The 24,061-nt window shown below is 47.8% G+C and overlaps 1 protein-coding gene across 4 annotated transcripts in view; it reads left to right on the forward strand.

Moving 5' to 3' along the window:
• Nucleotides 1-24,061, forward strand: part of LOC124013744 (putative adenosylhomocysteinase 3) — a 40,224-nt gene that overhangs the window by 15,500 nt on the left and 663 nt on the right. Inside the window, exons 1-16 of one of the 4 annotated variants that reach the window (XM_046328233.1) lie at nt 2,654-2,872; nt 6,932-7,040; nt 9,133-9,276; nt 13,453-13,553; nt 13,852-13,954; nt 14,137-14,231; nt 14,369-14,475; nt 14,699-14,815; nt 15,001-15,064; nt 15,877-15,965; nt 16,064-16,134; nt 18,823-18,917; nt 20,568-20,666; nt 21,830-21,898; nt 22,124-22,202; nt 23,034-23,154. In XM_046328233.1, coding sequence (XP_046184189.1) covers nt 2,669-2,872; nt 6,932-7,040; nt 9,133-9,276; nt 13,453-13,553; nt 13,852-13,954; nt 14,137-14,231; nt 14,369-14,475; nt 14,699-14,815; nt 15,001-15,064; nt 15,877-15,965; nt 16,064-16,134; nt 18,823-18,917; nt 20,568-20,666; nt 21,830-21,898; nt 22,124-22,202; nt 23,034-23,154 — 1,667 coding nt within the window. In that variant the 5' untranslated portion in view covers nt 2,654-2,668. Of the gene's footprint in view, nt 1-2,653; nt 2,873-5,699; nt 5,766-6,931; nt 7,041-9,132; nt 9,277-13,452; nt 13,554-13,851; nt 13,955-14,136; nt 14,232-14,368; nt 14,476-14,698; nt 14,816-15,000; nt 15,065-15,876; nt 15,966-16,063; nt 16,135-18,822; nt 18,918-20,567; nt 20,667-21,829; nt 21,899-22,123; nt 22,203-23,033; nt 23,159-24,061 lie in introns of those variants that run through there. The other 3 variants (XM_046328234.1, XM_046328231.1, XM_046328232.1) reach the window with 3 other exon arrangements.

Consider the following 24,061-nt stretch of genomic DNA (forward strand, 5'->3'; position numbering starts at 1 on the left):
GCCCAAAATGCTTTGGTGCATTATTGATAGCAATGCTTCTGGGTGCGTTTGTTTTTGTGGTACCTCTCTGAATGCGTCTTTGTCTGGTTGTGGATGAGCAGAGGAGACTGGAAGTGAACTTTAGTCTGACTAGTGTTTGCCTGCTGAATGCAGTTCTGAAGTGGAGGAGATGCCTTGAGGAAAGACTGTGGACTGGTAGAGGGGAGGCAGAGTGATCCCACATGTAGGTGCGATAGTCTAGGGATTTGGCCTAACCGTATCTTGCGTCTCTTTCCTACGCCGAGGGGGAACGTTTTCATTCAGGAAAAAGGGATGACGTAATGTGTAGTAAAGATGAGGTAGGCTAACCTAAATTGAAGCTATAAAATTGTCTTTAGATAATAGCTAGGTGTTGGTGGGAACCAGAAACAGAATGTGTTGCATATTTGTGTTTTTATTTTATTTTTTATTTTGACAGGGAGTCGTCCTGAGAACACAATCATTATATCTATCATTTTTTTTACATCCAATACACGAAACTCAAAACAAAACCATAGAAAACAAACACATTCTTCAGCAAAAAGGTCCTCAATCAGCCAATCAATTCATCCAATTTTAGTGTGCCTTGGGGATTTTCCCACAAGTAAGGTGCAAACCAAATAGTAACAACAGATGTACCTAAACTCGGTGGAGATGGATAGGACAGCCATCCTTGAGACGGAGTCTGTTATCTCGTACGTTAACCATGTAGAAAGGTACCGCTGGAGTTTACGCCGGGGAGCGTTATAAACAAACGCATGGATCTACGAGCCTCCAGCCTACTTTCTGATCCAGAAGGACACAGGCTGGGGTTGACACGCTGTCCTCTGATCCTCTGCTGCTGAAGAGAGTTCTTCTCCCAGAAACAACCATTCCTAAAAAAGCTTTTTTTTTTTTAAAATCAATTTGTTTGATTTTGTAGGAAAGTGAAATCCCCTGCCTCTGTGAGAGTAGAGCTTTAGTCGTGCTGACCGGATTGCTAGATTTGTAACATTTTCGCTCATGAAGGGGGTTTTTCTCATGGAAGAGGAGTAGTTTTTTCCTAATAATGGAAAAACAAACAAATTTTAATTTGGCAATGTAGATGCATTTCTTAACATTGTTAATATTTTCCCTTAACATGTCTTTCCTGGTCTGATCCAGCTGATGTGCTGTCATGTCAGGAATCAGGATAGCCTGCGACTCCTCTTCTCCCCATCCAGCTATGAGCCCTCCAGCCAGAGTACAGCTCAGTCTGTAGCTAGTGTTGGCAGAACATCACAAATAGTACTGTAGAGCAGGGCCTGCCTGTCAGCTGCAGGGATGGAGGACCAGAGTTCTGACCCCTCACACACATACTCCCAACTGCGTATACAGAGTATTTCAGCAGGCTGATGTAGTGTTGTAGTACATTTTATAATGGACTCACTCTTTCTGTGTTTCTCTCCCAATTGTTTTTTTTTTTATCACTTTCTCACTCTCCTCCTTTCACACACACCCCCCCCCCCTCTCAAACAGTTAATTCCTCTTCCTGTCTTGTCTTCATTCTTCCTGTAATCGACTTATGGCAGCCCCCCCCAGCACCAGGAGTTGAGTTAAATGCTGGAGACACATTTCAGTTGAATGCGTTGTTGTACAACTGACTAGGTATATTCCTTTTCATTTCTCTCCTTTCTCATAGTCCTCCAATCCATCCTGTATCATCCACCCAGGCCTGTACTGGTCCTATGTGTCTCTGGCACCTCCCTCCCTGTCTGTTTATCATTCTCTCTGTTGAACTATGGACTCTGCCTGGTGTGGATTCCACAGTATCAGATCGGATCACATCTGTGCCTGTTTATTATTCTCCGGACTGTAGCTTAATGCTCCGTGCTGTTTGAAGCCCCTCTTCTCGCTGTTCTCCTGGAACTCTTTCCAGGGCTTCAGACCCCATGGCGGCTGGTTGCTCAGTGGGTATCGCTCTGCGGCTTCGCCCTGGAACCGCTTACCCTGCAGCCGACCCTAGTGAGACTGGGCCTGGAGCAACACGCATGGCGGCCTCCGGCTCTCCCACTTTCAGCTCCGGATACTAATATAGTAATATGACTAGTATACACTGTGGCCAGTATACGCCACACCATTCACGAAATTCGATGCCTCCTACAGACAGTAGCTTGCTTTATAAAGCAGCCAGACAGGCATCGAGGCATTCAGTTACTGTTCGGGTGAATGTTAGAATGGGCAGAACGAGTGGCTTAAGTGACTTTGAGCGAGATATGATCGCCGGTGCCAGTATCTCAGAAACCGCCGGCCTCCTGGGCTTTTCACGCACGACCGTGTCTAGGGTTTACCGAGAATGGTGCGACAAACAACAAACGTCCCGTGGGCGGGAAAAACATCTCGTTGACGAGAGAAGTCGAGGTAGAATGGTTCGATTCGTGCAAGCCAACAGGCGGGCCACAAACAGGAAAATAATAGGGCAGTACAACCAGTGGTGTGCAGAACGGCATCACGGAACGCACTCCTCGCCGGTCCTTGTCATGGATGATGGTGCAGCTATTGCAGCAGACGACCACACCGGGTTCCACTCCTATCCGATTAAAAACAACAAGAGGGGGCTCCAGTGGGACGGCGATCCCCAACACTGGACAATTGAGGAGTGGAAAAACATTGCCTGGTCCGACAAAATCCCATGTTCCTGTTGCGTCATGGGGATGGCAGAGTCAGGATTTGGCGTAAACAGCATGAGTCCGCAGCCCCATCCTGCCTGGTGTCAACGGTACAGGCTGGTGGTGTAAGGGTATGGGGAGTGGTTTCCTTGCACACGCTCTATCCCTTGATACCAATTGAGCAACGTTTGAATGCCACAGGATATCTGAACATTGTTGCTGACCAGGTACATCCCTTCATTGCTACAGGGGGGTCCGACCCAGTACTCTATCTGTATCTGATAAACCGGCCTTACTGAGTGTATATGACCAGAGCATATCAGACCATATACCATGGGATTTATATTTTCAATTATTTGTATTTATTTAACTGTTGTAGTTATGTCGTGAACCAGTTTTATAATAGCAATAAGGCACCTTGGGGGTTTGTCGTGTATTGCCAATATAAGGGCTGTATCCAGGCACTCCGCATTGCGTTTAAGAACAGCCCTTAGCCATGGTATATTGGCCATATACCACACTTCCCCGGGCCTTATTGCGTAATGAGACCTCACCTTTGGTGGTCTTGGCCAGTCAGTCATGTTACACAACTGCCAAAAGCCCGCCTTGCCAAGCGAATACACGGCCACCTGGTGACGCCAACCTTGCCGATGCAGGTACCTCTCTGTCTGGGCCGAGGGAGCACAAGGCACCCGTCACCTGTCCTCCCCAGGCATTGTAAATGTGGCACGGGTTGGTCGTTTTGGGCCATGGGGGTGCCTGTGAATCTGCCTGGCTGGCTGGCCAACATTGACCTGGTTCCTCTCTAGGCTACAGTCAACTAGCCATGCCCAGCTCCAGCGAGAGGTGACCGCACGCTCTATTCCGCAGTGTTGGGTTAGCATCTATTATTTACATCTCATTAGCCTTGCAATCACTGAACATGCATACTGTCTGTATAATGCGCCGTGGTGCTGTGCAGTGCTGCAAGGTTAATGCCGTTAATGCAGACTCTGCAGTAGGATGCAGGGAGAGAGAAGGCTAGTATTCAATACTTTGCAGCATTGGTGTTGCACCAGAGAAGGCTTTGATCTCTCTGCGACCCCTGCCCTGTCTCATCCTGGATGTGGGATTAAGACGAATCATTGGTCCAGTCTGATTAATCCATTTCTGTAGCATCTATTTAATCCGCAAAAATGGACAATTAGGCCTAGCTATGAGTATTCCCTTAGCCGCATTGGGGAGAGATCCACATGGTTGCCCTCTGTCAGTGATCAAGATGAATTGCTGCTGTTCATATTTCTAGATGAATGGTCACCCCCCCCCCCACTACAGTCGTCAGTAATATTTTCCTCTAATCTGTTTAAACATCTCCTCCCTCTGCTCTGTGATCAATGTGGTTTACTGTTCCGCAGGAAATGTAGAACGGTAGTTCATTCATTATGCCCTGCTGAAAATCCTTAGCCTGCCATCCAAATGGTTTCCCCTGCGTTTCACTGTCGTGTCACTACAATGGTGGGCCCAGAGTTCAGTCTGGTTTAACCGGGTTAGGTGATCCTAGGGCTGGGCCAGAGTGCTGCTGTAGGGCAGGCAGTTTACCCTGTACCCTGCTAGCAGTCTGGTCCTCCCTCCCTCTCGCTCTTGCATAAACCATCAGCTCTCACTAGCATGTTAGCTAATGCTACGCATGCAGCTGTGAGCACATTTTTTCAGATGGAGCATCAGTTGGCTTTTAGAGTGTAACATATGGTCATTTGAGGGAACAAGGGGGAGGTTTATTTTATTTTTTTCTTCGCTTTCCTCAATGCAGCGGTGGATGGATGTCAGCGTTCTGAATGGAGCCCCTTTTCGTCAGCCTGTAGTTGCTCACGCGTTCATTGAATGTCCTGACATGGATCATGCACGTCGGCCTCACTTATATTCTGGTGCTGACCTAGTCTAACACGCATTACCAAATGGAAATGATCCATTGCCGCGTTCCCAATTCTTGGCCCTCTTGTCTCCTATTTATACGTTAGTACTCTTTATATGTTAGTACTCTTTATATGTTAGTACTCCTGGAATGTGTCAGCAGTCAGCCGGTCTGAACACACAGGATTAATGCTTTGATTACTGACCCTCGGTCCTCTCCTCCTGCCCTATGAAACCTCGTAGGCCCAGGTGTGTGTGTGTGTGTGTGTGTGTGTGTGTGTCGGCTGTCGAAGAGAAGTTTGCTCCAGACACTCATACGGTCAGGAGGCACATGTCCAAGCAGTCCGTTTCCGTCGCACACTAGCATGACGATCTGGCATAAGGACCAAGTCGGGTGGCCAAGTTTGAAATCCGTTTCCTGTTGTTTTGCCCCTCTGTGACCCTTGGTTTGAACTTTTATTAAAACAAGTAACAGACTCAAATGTTTTTGCAAGAAGATGAAGCCAAACCTTTTTGATGTTATGTGATCTCTCACTGCTGGGCAAGTGGGCATGGGCTATTGTGAACTGCCACCATAGAGCTCCTGTACATCTATTTCTTCTAGGCTACAATGTTTTCTAGTTCAGCGACCTTGGTCTCACTCAAGCAAAATGGGCCTAATCACTTACACAAAGTCTCTATTGTCTGTCCCAGTGGTGGCAGCCCAGGGTCTCTCCTTGGCAGAACCCACTGTCCTGACCCCCCCCCCCCCCCCCGATTCTGAAGTAACACAGCCTCAAATTACAGTTCTGCAACCCTCCTTCCTACCATTTTTTTCACCCTGGGTCCACCGGTCTACTATGAATGACCTCAATAGTCTCCAGCCAAGAGCCCGTTGTGGGTCACACAGTTTTTGGCCGTGATAAAGAATCCCCAATCCAATCCAGCCTGGGAACAAATAACAATTAAACAAGTAGAGGGAGAGAGAGGAGTGGGATAAACAGAAGTGGGGAACAATTCTGCTTTGTTTCTGAGGCACAGCACATGGGTGACGGTCCAGACCAGTCCGGGCTGGATCGGGGGGTAAAGCAGCCTGGGTAAAGAGGGTATAAATGGACAAGGCCCATAACTGCTAGTTTTCCAGACCCACGCCCTCTAGTCCAAACACAGTTTCTCACCACGCACCAGGCCACTTGAGTCATGTTGTCAAAGAAGAATGACGACAGTGGAGGTGAACCCAGTAGGAGAAAGGTAAGACTGGAGGAGGATGGATTAGGTTGGGACTGACGAGGCTCCGGTAGATTTAAATCTGCATATGAGTACAGGCGTTTATGGATCTCATCGTTGGTGACTTTTTTTTTCTTTCTCCAGTTTTCAGGACTGTTTATATGAGTTTGGTCAGGACCGTGCATGGTTCTAATGCCGGTGTTAATATAATACCACGTGTGACATTCTTCTGAGTGAAGAGGCAGGAAGCCGAGTGGATACTTGAAAAACCCGACCTCCTATCATGAGTATGCAAGACCTTTGCCTCCCCCGTGACTCATATCTATTTGGTTGGTTGGTGTGAAATCCAGATTGCGCAACCATGAGTCACTTCCTCTCTGTATTTCGGTAGTCACGCCGTAGCTTCCTGTAGAGAGGTGGACGGGCGCGTCTGGTACTCTGGATGTGCGTCAGACACTTGTGGGCTTATTTCAGCGTGACTGTGTCAGTGTGTTGTGCGCGCACACACACACACACACACACACACACACACACACACACACACACACACACACACACACACACACACACACACACTCATTCGACGGTTTACGCTTTTGTTTTGCGCTCCGACGATAAGTGGAATGTTTACACACATTGAGGTGTCGTCCAGGTGCTTGAAAAATGAAACCCGGATAAAAGATTTCAAGAAACAATCTCAACTCTGTTTTCGTCTGTGAAATCTCCCAGTGCTCATATTTTTTTGTCCAGATTGTGAAACGTTACATAATCGCTCAACAATGCCGCTCTACATCACTGAGATTTCATACGTTTTTTTTACATCCGGTTTGGCTATGGCCTGTTGTTAGACCTACATTCTACAATAATGTTACTGCAGATAAATCGTGATTTTAACCCGTGGATGTTTTTAATCAATCACTAGCCCCGAACCCCTAGACACTTGCCCCCACACCCCTTTTAGATCGTACAGAACCTGATGTGTGTAAATGGTGGAAACTCGACAGCTTTCGATTGGTACGGTTATCATGTTGCTTTGCTTACTCCCATCTGATACTTCCTTTTAAGATGTACAAGGGGCCAACAAGGAAGTCTGTCAGGGAAAGGAGTTGCTGGGTTTTTAGTTTTTGACTGGGTTTTGGACGTTGGTGCTTGTGTGGGCGTTGTGGTCTCATTCCTCCCTCTGCCAGCAGATCCAGTTTGCGGACCAAAAACAAGAGTTCAACAAACGTCCCACCAAGATCGGCCGCCGCTCCCTGTCCCGATCCATCTCCCAGTCCTCCACAGACAGCTACGGCTCAGGTACTGAGAATACGCGTGTGTCTGCGCGCGCACACACTCTCATACACACCTAGCACGTGCACACACCTGACAAGCTCACGAGCACACACCTGACACGCTCACGAGCGCCCTGACACACCCTGCGCCTAACTAATCACAGCCCAGGTACAGTATCCAGTATCACACAGTAAGAGTCTATTCCCAGATAGGCGGGGAGCAGGAATGTTCTCTGTAACCTATAACTGGATTAAGATGAGACGATACAGGCCACAGAGAGCTGCTAGTGTTCTCTCTAGTTTCTAACACTGTGTTCCATTCAATAATAACTGCAGCCACACACACACACACACACACACACACACACACACACACACACACACACACACACACACACACACACACACACACACCAATGTCCTTGTGAAAGTTTGAGATCAGTTGTTTTTTGTCTTCTGGCAGGCAGGCCAGTGTAAGCCGGATTTAAGGTTGGGGGTCCATTAAAGAGAGGGGGGGAGAGAAAGGTGGAGGCACTATACGTGTTGTCCTGGTCACCTGCTTATCCCACTCCTGGTTGTTCCCAGGGCTCCTAGAGGCCCCTTTCAAGAGTGGGGGGAGAGAAAAAATGGAAGGGGGAGGGAGAAAGAGAGGAGAGGCGATATTTTCCACTGAAGCGCTGGGATGGTTTGTAGTAGGATGAGAGGCCTGTCAGTCCTGCGCGTCATAAAAAGGGTGTGACCCTTGCTTTACAACCAGAGTTAATCTGGCGGGGTGACGTTCAAGTGTTGTGAACATGTTTGTCAGGAGTGAAGTGTGAAAGATGTAGTGTGAAGTAGGACTTCCCTGGCATCCCCTACGTGGCGCCTCATTTTTCCACTTGTGATGTCACTCACAGCCTACCTGGCTGTCCCTAGTCTTTTTGAATGTCACGCACAGGCACTCACCGGCCGCTTCACCCAAATGCCTCAAGTTCACCCTCCCTCCTTTCTTCTTTGTCCTCTCACTGTACCTCGTTGCATTCTGCCCCCCCACTCTCGACCCTATCTCCTCCGCTGGGCTACTCTCTTTCTCTCCCTCTCTTTCCTGATCCCCTCTACTGTGATCCTCAGCTCTGTGGTTGCTGTCATTATTCCCACAAAGAGTCAACAGTCCGAGTCCTGACTGTCCCCGCTGACCATTCTGTCTCTCGCTCTCTTTCTTTTCCTCTCTCTCGCTCTCCTGTTCACATGCTCGCTCTCCTGTTCACATGCTCTCTCTCCTGTTCACATGCTCTCTCTCCTGTTCACATGCTCTCTGTCCCAGCCCTGGGCCTTGAGCGCACACACACACACACTGTGGGAGAGCTGTTGTTCGTGTTAAGGCGTCCACATGCTTCCCACCTGAAACAGTTTGTAGATCTATTATGACGTTTTTGATCTTCAGCAATGTTTATTTTTTTATTTTTTTTGTGCGTTCGTTAGCCAACGTCTACACCTCTTCGTCGGTGATTGGTCAACAGTAGGGATTCTTCAATGAAGTGTGGTCATTCAACGAGATACGACTTGTTTTCTTGCACTTTTTGCAATATTGCGTCCAGCCTAAAGTTAGATGTCAAACTGCATGACTCGGATATCCTTGGCAAAAAGGTCCAAATTAATGACTTCTTGAATTGTTAGATTCATTCTGACAATTTTAATTCTGGCTACGGCGTCTCAAGATGGACAAATGGTACCACTGTCGCTATTTTCTTGTTTTTTTTTAAGGGAGTATGCGAGGCACAGACGTTCACTTCACCTCACCGAGTTCTGCTAGGATCAAACCCAACCGAGTATGTAGATGCCCAGGCTCTTCTGGTTTATTCTGCCCTGGGTTTCAGTCCCTAGATATATCTTGTAATGTGAGAGATGACGTTGTTTTGGACATCAGAGTAGATTGTGGTCTAGTGTGTGGTCATGTCACATGTTGTTGGTTTAATGTCTATGTCCTGAGGGCATGTTGAATGTGCATTTTAATGTGTGTGTGTGTGTGTGTGTGTGCAGCTCGAGTGCTGCTGTTGAGTGTGTGTAGATGTGTTGTTGCGTGCGTGTCCTGTCCTGTCCTCTGACCCCTCTCTTCTCTGTCCTGCTCCCTCTTTTAGCTGCGTCGTACACGGACAGCTCTGACGACGAGACTTCTCCTCGGGACAAGCAGCAGAAGAACTCCAAGGGCAACGGAGACTTCTGCATCAAGAACATCAAGCAGGCCGACTTCGGACGCAGGGAGATCGAGATCGCTGAGCAAGGTGGGCTAGGGATGATGTGTGGCAAGGTGGGCTAGGGATGATGTGTGGCAAGGTGGGCTAGGGATGATGTGTGGCAAGGTGGGCTAGGGATGATGTGTGGCAAGGTGGGCTAGGGATGATGTGTGGCAAGGTGGAAGATGTGTGTGTGTGTCTGTGTGGGAGAGAGAGAGGGATTCTCTGATGGTGTGATTACGTGTGTGTTGGATGCGTGTGCCTTGCTGACAGGCCATCTCCCCTAGGGTTGTTTGCTTAGTGGCCGTATGTTCCCAGCCTGTGAGATAAACAGCAGGGGGCCGCCTGCCTCTCCCACTAATACCCAATCAAGCACGCTGTGATGGGACACTCCATTCTCTGCTGAAACCCAACAGGACAACACCACTGACCACTCAGTCCCCAGTGTCTGTACTGCACCACCGACCACCCACCGTCCCCCGTGTCTGTACTGCACCACCGACCACCCACAGCCCCCCGTGTCTGTACTGCACCACTGACCACCCACAGTCCCCAGTGTCTGTACTGCACCACTGACCGCCCACAGTCCCCAGTGTCTGTACTGCACCACTGACCGCCCACAGTCCCCAGTGTCTGTGCTGCACCACTGACCGCCCACAGTCCCCCCGTGTCTGTGCTGCACCACTGACCGCCCACAGTCCCCCCGTGTCTGTGCTGCACCACTGACCGCCCACAGTCCCCCCGTGTCTGTGCTGCACCACTGACCGCCCACAGTCCCCCCGGGTCTGTGCTGCACCACTGAACACCCACAGTCCCACGGGTCTGTGCTGCACCACCGACCACCCACAGCCCCCCGTGTCTGTACTGCACCACCGACCACCCACAGCCCCCCGTGTCTGTACTGCACCAATGACCACCCACAGTCCCCAGTGTCTGTACTGCACCACTGACCACCCACAGCCCCCCGTGTCTGTACTGCACCAATGACCACCCAGTCCCCAGTGTCTGTACTGCACCACTGACCACCCACAGCCCCCAGTGTCTGTACTGCACCACTGACCACCCATAGCCCCCTGTGTCTGTACTGCACCAATGACCACCCACAGTCCCCAGTGTCTGTACTGCACCAATGACCACCCACAGTCCCCAGTGTCTGTACTGCACCACTGACCGCCCACAGTCCCCAGTGTCTGTACTGCACCACTGACCGCCCACAGTCCCCCGGTGTCTGTGCTGCACCACTGACCACCCACAGTCCCCCCGTGTCTGTGCTGCACCACTGACCACCCGCAGTCCCTCGGGTCTGTGCTGCACCACTGACCACCCGCAGCCCCCCCGTGTCTGTACTGCACCACTGAAGCTGTAAAGTCTGAAAGTAACATTTTGCTTGTTTGCGATGTATGCCTTTTAAATGTATGGTGTTTAAATGCGGTGCCAAACATTGAGATGCAGGGAGGATGAGTGCAATCTAGATGAGATGGTCGATGTGTCAGCAGCGGGCACAGAAAATGACATATTTGACTGTTTCAATCAGAGAGGACTTAATTTTATCCATGTGAACGCACAGAGCCTGCTGCCGAAATAAGAGGAATTAAAACTCCTCGCTTTTAACACACGGGCTGCAGTAGTTGCTGTGACCGAGACATGGGTCAATTGAGGACAATGAGGTTGAGCTACCAGGTTATAGCGTTCCATAGACTAAACTGAAACGGTGGCGGCGTGTGTGTTTACTAGGAATGATGTGCATTTTAACCCTCGCTCAGATCTGAAAATGGATGGTCTTGAGGTTGCATGAGTAAAACTCCTTCCTAAATGTCGTCCTGTACTTGTCGGTGTGTGCGATCGGTCTCCTAAGCAGAATCATTTCTAGGATTTACTAGAATCAAATTGCTGTGATCTTAGACCTCGTAAGGAAATAGGATCTCTACCTGGCCAAATTCAGAAGGACAAATCTACAACAAGATGACGACGGTTATATTAACTGTAGAAACCAGGCAAAATACAAAATGGATAAGGCCATATCCCAACATTATATAGACGCCGTTAATGACGACTTACATCAGCCTCGTAAACTGTGGAACCTTTTTAAAGGGCATTGGTTCAAAAACTCCCCATATGGTAAAATCCTGTAGTATTGGCCTGCATATGAGGTTTTATGCTATGACTGGCAAAGGTAGCAACATTTTTTTAAACATTTAAAAAAAATTTTTTTTTAACACAATAGCCTCATCTCTGGTTAAGAAGTTACCCTATCTGCTCTGGACACTATGGCCAGTCTTTCATCAACAACTTTTACCATAGCAAAGCTATCACAAATGAACAATCTACTATGCTTAATGAGCACAAGCAAAGCAACTGGGCTTGGATAACCTTTCCTGCAAGATTCATAAAGGATAGTACTTGTCACTGCTAAAATGATACCGCGTATTGTAATCCTTTTCGATTGGTAGTGGTGCATTTCCTAACCATCTCAAAACAGCCCGGGTGGTTCCACTCTCCACAAGAAGAGCAGTAAAACAAATGTAGGAAACCGCCTCATCCAAAGTTGTTGAGCGAGAGAGATGAGTTTTTAATCAACTTGAGGGATACCCTCTTGAGCACAGACTTCATGAACTACAATCTGTCTTTAGAACAGCTCATTCCACTGATACTTGCCGTATCCACCTTTTCTTGGGGGGGGGGGGGGGGGGGCACATTAAGAAGGAAAGTGAAAAGGGGAACTATACAGGTATGGTCATGTTGGACTCGCAGAAAGTTTTTGACACTGTGGACACATTCTCCTGGTGAATGGGTCTAAATGATGTAGCGGGGAATTGGTTTTCGTCTTATCTGACCAACAGAATACAGGTATGTGATGTTCTGTCAGAGACCACATAAATAACCTGTGGCGTACAACAGGGATCAATCCTAGGGCCTCTTTTTTTTCTTATATATGTTAATGATATGCCAGGTACATTATATATATATATGTGCCATTTAGCAGACGCTTTTATCCAAAGCGACTTACAGTCATGTGTGCATACAGTGCAAACTCCTGCTTTATGCTGAAGATTCAGACATACTGGTACCAGGAAAGGATACCGTTTACATAGAGGAGACCCTGAGTAAGGAATTGCATTTTGTTAGATATTGGTTGTCTGACAACAAATTGTCACTACATTTGGGAAAAACTGAGGTTGCTTAGGGCTGGCAAGATAACAGTAAACTGTGCAGGCAAGAAGATTGAATCTAAAACGCGTATCTTATCTTGGTGTGTCCCTAGATCAATCCCTTTCTGGAGACCTGATTGATGCTAAAATAATTTCTAAAATGGCAAACATTTTTATATTTTATTTTAACACCAGATATTTTAACATTAAAGTTAAGAAACTGCTTGTCTCGACCTCGATTCAGTGTCATTTTGATTAGGCTATCAAAAAGCTGAAAGAGAGAATGCAGGTCATGCAAAATAATGTTATCAGGTATATGCTGAATGTCCCCTCTAGGAGTACAGGAGTTCTGGGAGGTGGACTTGTTGCCTTTGGAGTCGAGAGGGGACCAACTTAATCATATGTTTGACATCTTAAATGACCGTGCCCCAGGTTACAAGAAATGCCACATTGATATGGTCTATATCCAAAACACAGTCACAATACCAGAGCTAGTGACATGTCTTGTGAAATCCCAAGAGTAAACAGTACTGTGAGAGCACGTTTTTCCATACAGGCATTTATCTATGGAATAGCCTTCCCTTGGAGGTAAAGAAAAATAGCTTTAAAAAGCAGGCAGTGTTTTTCATTTGGACAAGGCTGTCTAAGTAAGGGAAACCACTCCACAGACCTTTGTGCCCCCTACTGCTGAGCAGGTGTATTTATTTGAGGGATCAGTATGATGTGCAATTAATAAATTGTTTTAATGTGAAATGAATATGGTTGATTTTTGAATATGGTTGACACAGCCCTGGCTCGGTGGGCCTCATCACACATGGCTCGAGCTCTGAATGTCTGGGTGATAGACTATAGGCAGCGCAACAGACTGATTCCCAAAGAATGTTGGCCAGCTAACTTTCATTAACCACTCTTTAACCAGTTAGAATTTTTTTGATTAAGATTTTTGTCATTTTAAAGATTTTTCAGAGAAGGATGCCTTTTTTGAAGTTTTGAAACAGGACCAGTGTTTTTTTTTTTAGTTGTTGGAATGTTGGGTCTAAAATAACCTGTCGGTTGCGTTGTCTCCTCCACACAGAGATGCCAGCCCTCATGGCCCTGAGGAAGAGAGCCCAGGGAGAGAAGCCGCTGGCTGGGGCCAAAGTAGTGGGCTGCACCCACATCACAGCTCAGACAGCCGTGAGTTACACACACACACACACACACACACACACACACACACACACACACACACACACACACACACACACACACACACACACACACACACACACACACACACACACGCCACCATCCACCGAGTCCATGAGTCTGCCTCTTCTGCTCAGAGAACCACAACTCACAGCCATACTGAATGGCTCTCGTCTTAAGCCAGCTTCACGCATCTCTTAGCCGCAGGACTTTGCTTTGAACACGAACGTCTCCGTTGGCTGTGTCCATAACTGAGCGTGCGGTCTGGTCTGTGTGTGTCGTTCAGGTGTTGATGGAGACTCTGTCTGCCCTGGGGGCTCAGTGCAGGTGGGCTGCCTGTAACATCTACTCCACTCAGAATGAGGTGGCAGCTGCTCTGGCCGAGGGAGGTGAGTGTGAACAGGGCTGCTTCATTTGAGCGTCTGTGTCGTGTGGGAGCTCTTTCTGTGTCGCGACCACTGGCTCTCTGTGCCCATCAATTAAATGGTAGGATATTCCTAAGAACATGCTGCATTGCTCCATTTCTCTTCTCTTACTTTCTCTATTTCTCATCTTTTCGATTCTCTCCCAGGGTTCTCTGTGTTCGCATGGAAGGGCGAGTCGGAGGATGACTTCTGGTGGTGCATCGACCGCTGCGTCAACCTAGAGGGCTGGCAGCCTAACATGGTACGTGTCTGTCTTGTCTCCCTCAATCACTCCCGTCTCTCAGTAACGGACTGGCACCCGGACTTTGTTACGGCGTAAACGGCGTCAGTCCTTTATCCCGATCAGTTAGAGAGACGCGTTGTTGTGTCCTGCTCCAGATCCTGGATGACGGCGGAGACCTGACCCACTGGATCTATAAGAAATACCCCAACATGTTCAAGAAGATCAAGGGAATCGTGGAGGAGAGCGTCACTGGAGTACACCGGTGGGTGGATCACTGCTAACCACACTGCTTCATTATTAGTTGACTCATTGTCTAGACTGAGAAAAACAGTATTTTGCCAGTAAGCTTCCCCCCCTTCGTCAGGGGTTTGTTTTGAAGCGAGTGGTCCATCTTCTATGGCCATGTCTCCATCTAGTGGCCATAACGGGTAGTGTCGGGTTTTTACTGGTAATGACCCCCCCCCCCTTCTTATTGCTGTGTATAGGTTGTACCAGCTGTCCAAGGCGGGGAAGCTGTGTGTCCCGGCCATGAATGTCAACGACTCTGTGACCAAGCAGAAGTTTGACAACCTCTACTGCTGCAGGGAGTCCATCCTGGACGGGTAGGACAACTCCGGGCATGCCTGTTCAAAGCAGAAAGACTGAGGACGATTACGTCGTTGTCGTCACACATAATTGTCTTTGGGCGCTGACGGCCCGGGAGTCTACGGACGACTTAAACATGTTGTCATGCTAACTTCTTGTGATTTTTTTTTTTTTGGTGTGTGTTTCTTCGCTCTCCCTCCAGTCTGAAGAGGACCACTGATGTAATGTTTGGGGGGAAACAGGTGGTTGTGTGTGGATATGGAGAGGTAAGAGTCTGTCTTGCCTACTGTGTATTGATAGTTGCATTTCGCTACATTATTTGTGGACAGTATTATATTGATGTTTGTATCGATACAATGTTTTTTACTACTGTAGGTAGCGTGAGCTGTACCTGCACCAAAACTCTGCTATTTTTCCTCCATCTTCCTTTTAATAGCCAACATGTTTTCAGACCTTTTATTTCCCTGACTGATCAACACGAGCTTTCTCATTCTCTCTGCAGCAGAGATTTGGTGAGCGATATGTTTGGAACATAACATCGCAATGCATAGTGTCTCCACAACATTGTATCATGAGGTCCCTGGCAATTCCCAGCCCTACTGTATTTTTTTTACCTTTTTTTTTTTTTTTTACCTTTTAACTAGGCAAGTCCGTTCAGAACAAATTCTTATTTTCAATGACTGCCTAGGAACAGAAGGTTAACTGCCTTGTTCAGGGGCAGAACGACAGATTTCTACCTTGTCAGCTCGGATTCGATCTTGCAACCTTTCGGTTACTAGTCCAACACTCTAACCACTAGGCTACCTGCCACCCCAAATGGTACTTTTTGGAAATGTCCCCAATGCCTCCTACTGGCCCTTCAAACCCATTTCCAGTAGCATCTGGTCCCCCATCCAGGGACCGACCAGGACCACTCCTGTTTAACTTCAGAGGCAAGCCAGCAGTGGGATGCTGCTGGCGATCTAAACAACCTATTATATCAACATGGACCACCAGAGGAACTATTTACCATCCATGTCTATAGTAGGGCCTCCATCAGTCCTATGCCCATGTGTGTGTTTTATTTGCGTATCCATAGGTGGGGAAGGGTTGCTGTGCTGCTCTCAAGGCCATGGGCTCCATCGTGTACGTCACAGAGATCGACCCCATCTGTGCCTTGCAGGCCTGGTGAGTTCAACCAATCGGAGCCTGGTACGTGAACTAATCGGCCAATGGCAGCAGGGTGAACGAGGAAGTAACGTTTTTTTCTTTCCGTCCCCGTTCAGCATGGATGGCTTCAGACTGGTGAAGCTGAGTGAGGTGATCAGACAAGTGGACATTGTCATCACTTGCACAGGTGAACAACTCTCCTTTGTCCCCTCGGGCAGCACTAGATGGCCACTTTAGAGCATATAAGTGGCAATAGTGTCAAAACTAATAACCAAGCGTAAGTACATGAGCTTGTTGGTGTTTAAGTCAGGTTTAGGGTTTAGATTTCTTTGAAGTCAATTTTGTGGATAAAAAACACTATACTCCCATCCTTTCCAGCATGGGCATAGCAACAGCAACCACCTTCTCACTACGGCTTTACTGCTTGGCTAATTCAGCCTGCACCGCTCTATTCACACACACACACACACACACACACACACACACACACACACACACACACACACACACACACACACACACACACACACACACACACACTTCCCTCAGCAGCCTAGAGGGTGACTAGGCAGTAGGGTATAGGCCAGCGGTCACCAACCGGTCGATCGCAGTCTCCAAGGCATTTCTAGTCGATCACCAAACATTTCTGTCAAAAAACATTGATAAATCCTTGCGTACCTATTTTTTGTTTAGAGCTGTTGGTGCGCTTGATTCAGCAGCCCTAGCGCCGGGAATGCAAAAGTGTTCCCGTTCTGAACCATTTCATGTGTCTGGAGGCAGAAGTTCCCCTAAATGGCAGGCCCATAGAGCAAATCAAGTTCACCTATAGGCCTTCCGCTGGCCAATCAGAGAGCTCAGATCAGTGTCTGCACAGTTTCCTTGTCGCCACAGGCTGTAAAAAGAAGCCTCGAACGCACAGCAAGGTTGATACTGTGAGATTTCTTCACTTTTTTTAAAACCATGACTAGAGAGAGACAACGAATACAGCAAAGAGCTGCTCTTTGTATGCGTACATGTTTGTTGTTATTCAGTACTGTCAACACTTTATTAAACACTTTCCTAAGCTATAAAATGAGCGTTCTCCCTGCTCACACTCGCGCTACAAAAAGCACTGCTGTGGCAGTGAATGAGTATCGCGAAGTGTTTCCATATGCCTGTGTTATTAGCGGCTTTATTTTTTTTTAGTATCGAGGAATATTTCACTTTCTCTGGTCATATGAGTAACAACATGATTTGGTGCACGAGGCAGAAATAATGCCGTGCGACTTGAGTTTCGCCATCAGCTGGAAGACTGTGTCCCCTTTTTCAAATCAAATTTTATTTGTCACATGCGCCAAATACAACAGGTGTAGTAGACCTTACAGTGAAATGCTTACTTACAGGCCCTTACACAACAATGCCGTTTTAAGAAAATACCTGAGATAAAAGTAGCAAATAATTAGAGCAGCAGTAAAATAACAATAGCGAGGCTATATACAGGGGGCACCGGTACAGTTGAGGTTTGTGAGGTAATATGTAGATAGTTATTAAAGTGACTATGCATAGATAATAACAGAGTAGCAGCAGCGTAGAAGGGTGGGTAGCAAATAGTCTGGGTAGCCATTTGATTAGATGTTTAGGAGTCTTATGGCTTGGGGGTAGAAGCTGTTTAGAAGCCTCTTGTACCTAGACTTGGCGCTCCGGTAACGCTTGCCGTGCGGGAGCAGAGAGAACAGTATGACAAGTATGACAATCGTCTTTGACGATTTTTAGGGCCTTCCTCTGACACCGCCTGGTATAGAGGTCCTGGGTGGCAGGAAGCTTGGCCCCGGTGATGTACTGGGTCGTACGTACTACCCTGTGTCGTGTGGTTGCCATACCAGGCAGTGATGCAACCCGTCAGGATTCTCGGGAGGGAGGGAGGGAGGGAGGGAGGGAGGGAGGGAGGGAGGGACGGTGAGAGGCAGCCTCACCTCTGCTCCTTCCCTCAGACTGACCATCAGATGCAGACCATCGGTCCAGTCATAAAGCTAATTATTATGCTCACTCCACTCTGTCTCACAAGTAATACAACAAATGATCTAGTACCATTGCGATCATACCAGAGAAGAACAACATGGGCTGGGCAATTCAAGCATAGCCAATATGCAGTGATAATGTATTGGTCCTATAGCCTACTACAGACATCATTGCTACAGAACTGTTTTGAATTGGTTAATGTTGCATATGCTTACTTTTTTTAAAGTCATGTTTTTAAAAAATAAAGTGATCTTGACTCAAAAGATGTTGGTGACCACTGGTGTAGACATTACAGGAGTCGCCTCAATCACTCCGACCTGGCAGCCATGTGCGTAGCCAGCCGGTCAGTGCTCCACATTCAGATTTAATCAGAGTGAAGAGTTCATTGGGACAGACTTCATTACTTCCCTCGTCTATTAAGCCTGTCGACAGGCTGCCGTCCTCATCAACGTTAATTCAAAAAGGACAGACAACCGTAATCACTCGTGCGAATGTGTATGCACGCAGACCTGCACGTTCACACACTCCGACTTCGAGGCACGCGATGCCATTCAGACACTTATTCATACTGTAGGTCTATGTGGAGAGTGGATGTGGAGCCCAATGGTGCATTTTAACTAGATCAATTTAAAAAAATAAAATTCATCTAGTGCAGGAGATTCATTCCTAGCATCATTTGTGTTGCATATACAGCAACATAATTCCTTTTTGAAGTCGTTATAAATGTCATTCAGCATGTATCGGCCCGGCAAGAGGTATTGGTAGTAATTCTCCTCTGTCCACATGGTTTTCTCTGACGTTTGTGTACAGTAGTGAACATGATGTTTGTGAGATTGTAATATTGATGGCACGTTTAATGACGGCCCCTCTACTTCAGGTAATAAGAACGTGGTGGTGAGAGAATACTTGGACCGTATGAAGAACGGCTGTATTGTCTGTAACATGGGACACTCGAACACCGAGATCGACGTGGTGAGTGAAGCGTGTGTATTGGTGGGAGATGAAGGGGGGGTTGTATGTACGTGTGTGAGTGTGATATTGTGACAGCTTGACTGAACGTGTGGGTGGAAGACACTGCTGTCACCAATGCTTGTCACGTTATTGTCACTGTGGGGGAAGCTGTGATACGACAACACGCCCCTGACCTGACGTTGTCATAGTTATGAATTGGCTCGCTGTGGCTTATGCCTGTCAGTTATCATCACTGTTAAGGTGACGTCATAGTGAAACCATTTTTATAGTGACTGTTGTCATCAGGGCCTGACATTGACTTTTTTGTCCACCCACCACTGCGGCAGAGATTTAAAAATCTACCAGCCACTCAGTTTTTTTACCAGCCAAAATATTTTTTTAACATTATTATTTTTTTAACGGATGAGCATGCGTTGTAATGTTTCGAAAACAATACATGTATTACCAGTAATAAGTGAAGTGGTATATTACTCAGTTACTTCACTTTTTGTGACCTGAGTCTTAACCAAAATACCTAAGATGAGATAAAAAATGTTACGCTGCCCCTTTAAGGGCGGGAGGTTACCGTGGCAACGAGGGCACTGAGCCACTGGGCTGGTCAGTGACTGCCTGTGATATAGAGAATCTGACTAGTAGCCGATGTATTTGCTAGCAGTTGAAGCAAACTCAAACATTGAAAAACAACCAAGCTTGTGAACAAAACAATGTAAATAGCCACAAAACACAAGGACAAAGTCTCCCTTTAGAGTAAGTTTGACCAACTTTGGATTTCAAGGTGGTGCAGCGGTCTAGGGCAGTACTTGAGGTGTCACTACAGACCTGGGTTCGATCCCAGGCTGTGTTGCAGCCGACCGTGACTGGGAGACCCATGAGGCGGCGCACAATTGGCCCAGCGTCGTCTGGGTTCGGGAAGGGTTTGGCCAGCCAGGATGTCCTTGTCCCATCACGCTCTAGCGACTCCTTGTGGTGGGCCGGGCACCTTCAAGCTGACTTTGGTCGCCAGCTGGACGGTGTTTCCTCCGACACATTGGTGCGGATGGCTTCCGGGTTAAGCGAGCAGTGTCAAGCAAGCAGTGCGGCTTGGCAGGGTCGTGTTTCGGAGGACGCATGGCTCTCTACCTTCGTCTCTCCCGAGTCTGTAGGGGACAGCGATAGAACAAGACTGTAACTACCATTGGATATTACAAAATTGGGGAGAAGAATGGTTAAAAATATATAAGAAATTAAACAAATTTGACCACCTTTTTATACTTGATCGCACCGGTTTCAAAATGAGTCTTCAGCACGGTGCACCCTGCTCCCCAGCCAGGCTGTGTTCCAGCATGTTGAGCGAGAAGGGATATTATTATAGGATTTGTAGTTCTTTGTGTGATTTTAGCTACCAGCTATGAAACAAAATGACAGAAATACTTTGAAAACAGCTACTGCAGCATTAGTTCAGCTGTACATACTTGACTTATTTACAAATGGGATTGACATGCTTGAGGAGCCCTGACCAACCGCCAACGTGGCTGGTGAAACAGACATCTTTACCCACCAATGCCAAAATCAACCCGCATTTGACGGGGTTTAATTTTAGGCCCTGGTTGTCGTAGTGACACTGTTCTCGTGGTAACTTTTTCCTGTCCGTTTTGTTGTCCTCTCCTCCAGGCGAGCCTGCGGACCCCGGAGCTGACCTGGGAGAGAGTGAGGTCACAGGTGGACCACGTCATCTGGCCCGACGGCAAGCGGATAGTGCTGCTGGCTGAGGTGATTCATCATCGTCACATTAGTACCGTCACGGAGAGCCTTGTATTATCTCAAATCACTGCTCAATCACACGGGTCAATGATCTGATCTATAAATCCTCAACTTCCAAATAACTGGGCGTGAATAGATCCATATGTAGCTGTACAACAACCCCTATCTGAGGCTGAGCCTGGTAAACGAGCAGTACGTCTACACCACATTTGCCCCTCTCTCGCTCGCTCTCTTGCTCGGTGTGCGTGCAGCACTCCCTTTCTCTTAGCAGAGAGAGACAGAGGCACTCTCTGTGTGTGTGCAGCAGTCTCTGACAGAATGAAACCACCGTGAGAGCGAGCCAGACAGAAAGCCAGACAGAGCCAGGTGCTTCAGTGTGTCTGCGGTTTGATCTCCTCCAGGCTTTAATCAGAGAACAGAAACCCCCTCTCCTCTGCTGTTTGTTTGGCCCTCTCCCGCTTCCCTCTTTTGACTCTATTCTCTCAGTCTTCACTCCTGGACTCTCTCACTTCTCTACTGTCTTGAGCTGAGGGGCTTTTTCAAAGAGAAGTTGCTTTTTTGTTTGTTTGGCTCACCAGTAGCCGGTGTTCCGTTCTCCTGACGCCCTCTACAGAACAGGGAAGTGTGAGCGGCCTCAGTTTCCCCCGGGCAGTGTGCATACTGGGCGGTGTGCATACCGGGCAGTGTGCATACTGCATAAAGTAACAGTACGCCTGTTGTGCTGTCACTGATACTCGCAGCAAACGGGAATTGAAACTAAAGCGCCACCAAAGTCGTAATTGCTGCGCGCCAACACAACACGTTGCAGCTCTATGGGGACATAATGAACATTATCGCAGGCTTTCTGTGCCACTAAGGAGTGTATGATGGCGGTAGTAAATGGAGATCAGTTCCTCCTCCTTTGTGAATGCTGCCTCGTTAGCGGTCTGAGCCCAGTAACAGTACCAGTCTCATTTTCTCCCTCTGTTTACATCTCTCGTCTGCACCATGTCTTCCGTTATTCTGACCTTGGACTCGGCAACACTTTTTCTGACATTTTGATGATGTCGATGTCAACCACACACACACACACAGTATCTTATCATTGAGACGGAGCTATAGGCAGTTTTCTCTGATTCTGTGTGCCGTTACCTGGTTGTTAACCCAATGTGTGTGTCTCGATCTGTCCTCAGGGTCGTCTGCTGAACCTAAGCTGCTCTACGGTCCCCACCTTTGTCCTGTCCATCACCGCCACCACTCAGGTACCGTGCGTTTTTGTGATTTGTGTGTGGGGTGGATCGGCGTCGGCGTGTGTGCCACTTCGTACTGTAATCAGAGCGATCAGGGTAATGTCATTGCTCTGCCGCTGACCCCAGGCCGCGTGCGTCATGAGAGCGACCGTGGCGTTACCATGGTAACACAAATGTCTGTGTGTGTGTGTGTGTGTGTGTGTGAGATTGACATCCGGGTCTTGTTTCATACCTCAGGCCCTGGCTCTGATAGAGCTGTACAACGCCCCGGAGGGACGCTACAAACAGGATGTCTACCTGCTGCCCAAGAAGATGGGTAAGAGGCCGAGCTCTATGTCCACAAACACAGACGCCTTTATCACAGTACACAGTACACCTTTATCCCTCCTCTGTCCTCAACCCTCGGTCTCACACACGCACACACTCCGTAATCCTTATTCGCTCAGGCCTCAGCCGAAGCAGTCAGCTGACAGCACCCGTCCGCCTGTCTGAACCTCTGACAAAACCCTTTTAGGGGTAAACATTGAGTTGAAAGTGGATCAGCCAGAATGCACAACCGACTCAGCAAATAGAAGCGATGGATTCAGTATCGGGATAGAGATGGCTAGCATGACCGTGAATATGTTTTGAAGCAGCTCTGTGCCAACTCAACCCCTGCAGCCATGTCTTGGATTGGGTTCTCTATGTTCTACGTCATGATCCAAAACTAACACTGGATGTTAGTATATCAGGTCGTGTTTGCGCCGTTTAGTCTTTCGTTCTACTCATTTACAGTCATTGCACTGTCTGGGAAATATAGAATCCATAGTAGAACGCATCCTACGCCAGCGTATGGCGTATTTGCAGGGAGAATGAGAGGCAGAGGGTCAGACTGGCAGAGAGGCTCAATATAGGTCAGCCTGTCAGGCCCTGCTGCTAAGCTCACTGCACCATCACAGACGGCGTGAGGGAGAGACCGGGACAGGAGAAGCAGCCCCAGTTTGTTCAGCTAACCCCACACAAACAAATAAAGAGTAAATAACCAACAGCCCCATGTCCCTGCTAGCTAGAGTAACTAGGCGCTCTCCTCCCACTTTTTCTCTCTCTCTCTATCCATCTTTCTCTCTCGCTCTTCTCCCCCCCCCTCCCTCCTTCTGCATTATTCCAGATGAGTATGTGGCCAGTCTTCACCTGCCTACGTTCGATGCCCACCTCACTGAGCTGAGTGACGAGCAGGCCAAGTACCTGGGCTTGAACAAGAACGGGCCGTTCAAGCCGAACTACTACAGGTAAACATTAACGCCTGAATGCTTAGATTGCATGTCACATACACTTGAGTATACCAAACATTAGGAACACCTTCCTGTTTTTGTGTCGTGCACCCCCACCCCATCATTTCGTCAGAGCACGGACTCTACAAGGTATTGAAAGTGTTACACAGGGATGCTGGCCCATGTTAACTCAACTGCTTGCCACTGTTGTGTCAAGTTGGCGGGATGTCCTTTGGGTGGTGGACCGTACACGATACACACGGCAAACTGTTGAGCGTGAATCCAGCAGCGTTGCAGTTAAAATAGATTTATAATGATCTTCTTTCATAAGCTGATATCTCAAAGTGCTGTACAGAAACCCAGCCTAAAACCCCCAAACAGCAAGCAATGTAGGTGTAGAAGCACGGTGGTTAGCATGTCCGGTGAACAGGTCAGAGTTCCATAGCCGCAGGCAGAACAGTTGAAACTGAAGCAGCAGCATGGCCAGGTGGACTGGAGACAGCAAGTAGTCATCAGGCCAGGTCGTCCTGAGGCATGGCAGTTCTTGGCACAAACCCGTTGCACCTGGCACCTACTACCATACCCCGTTCGAAGGCACTTAAATCCTTTGTCTTGCCCTTTCACCCTCTGAATGGCACACGCATGCAATCCATGCCTCAATTGCTTAAAAATCCTTCTTTATCCTGACTCCTCCCCTTCATCTACACTGCTTGAAGTGACATCAATAAGGGATCGTAGCTTTCACCTGGATTCAGCTGGTCAGTCTGGCATGGAAAGAGCAGGTGTTCTTAATGTTTTGTCTACTCGGTGTACATCTTTCGTGGTGTTATATTGCAAAGGTGTAATGTTATGAATACAGTTATCAGAGTTATAATGAGAAATCAATCAATCAAATGTATCTATAAAGCCCCTTTTACATCAGCCG

The sequence above is a fragment of the Oncorhynchus gorbuscha genome, linkage group LG25, assembly GCF_021184085.1.
Source record: "Oncorhynchus gorbuscha isolate QuinsamMale2020 ecotype Even-year linkage group LG25, OgorEven_v1.0, whole genome shotgun sequence".
Lineage (NCBI taxonomy): Eukaryota > Metazoa > Chordata > Actinopteri > Salmoniformes > Salmonidae > Oncorhynchus > Oncorhynchus gorbuscha.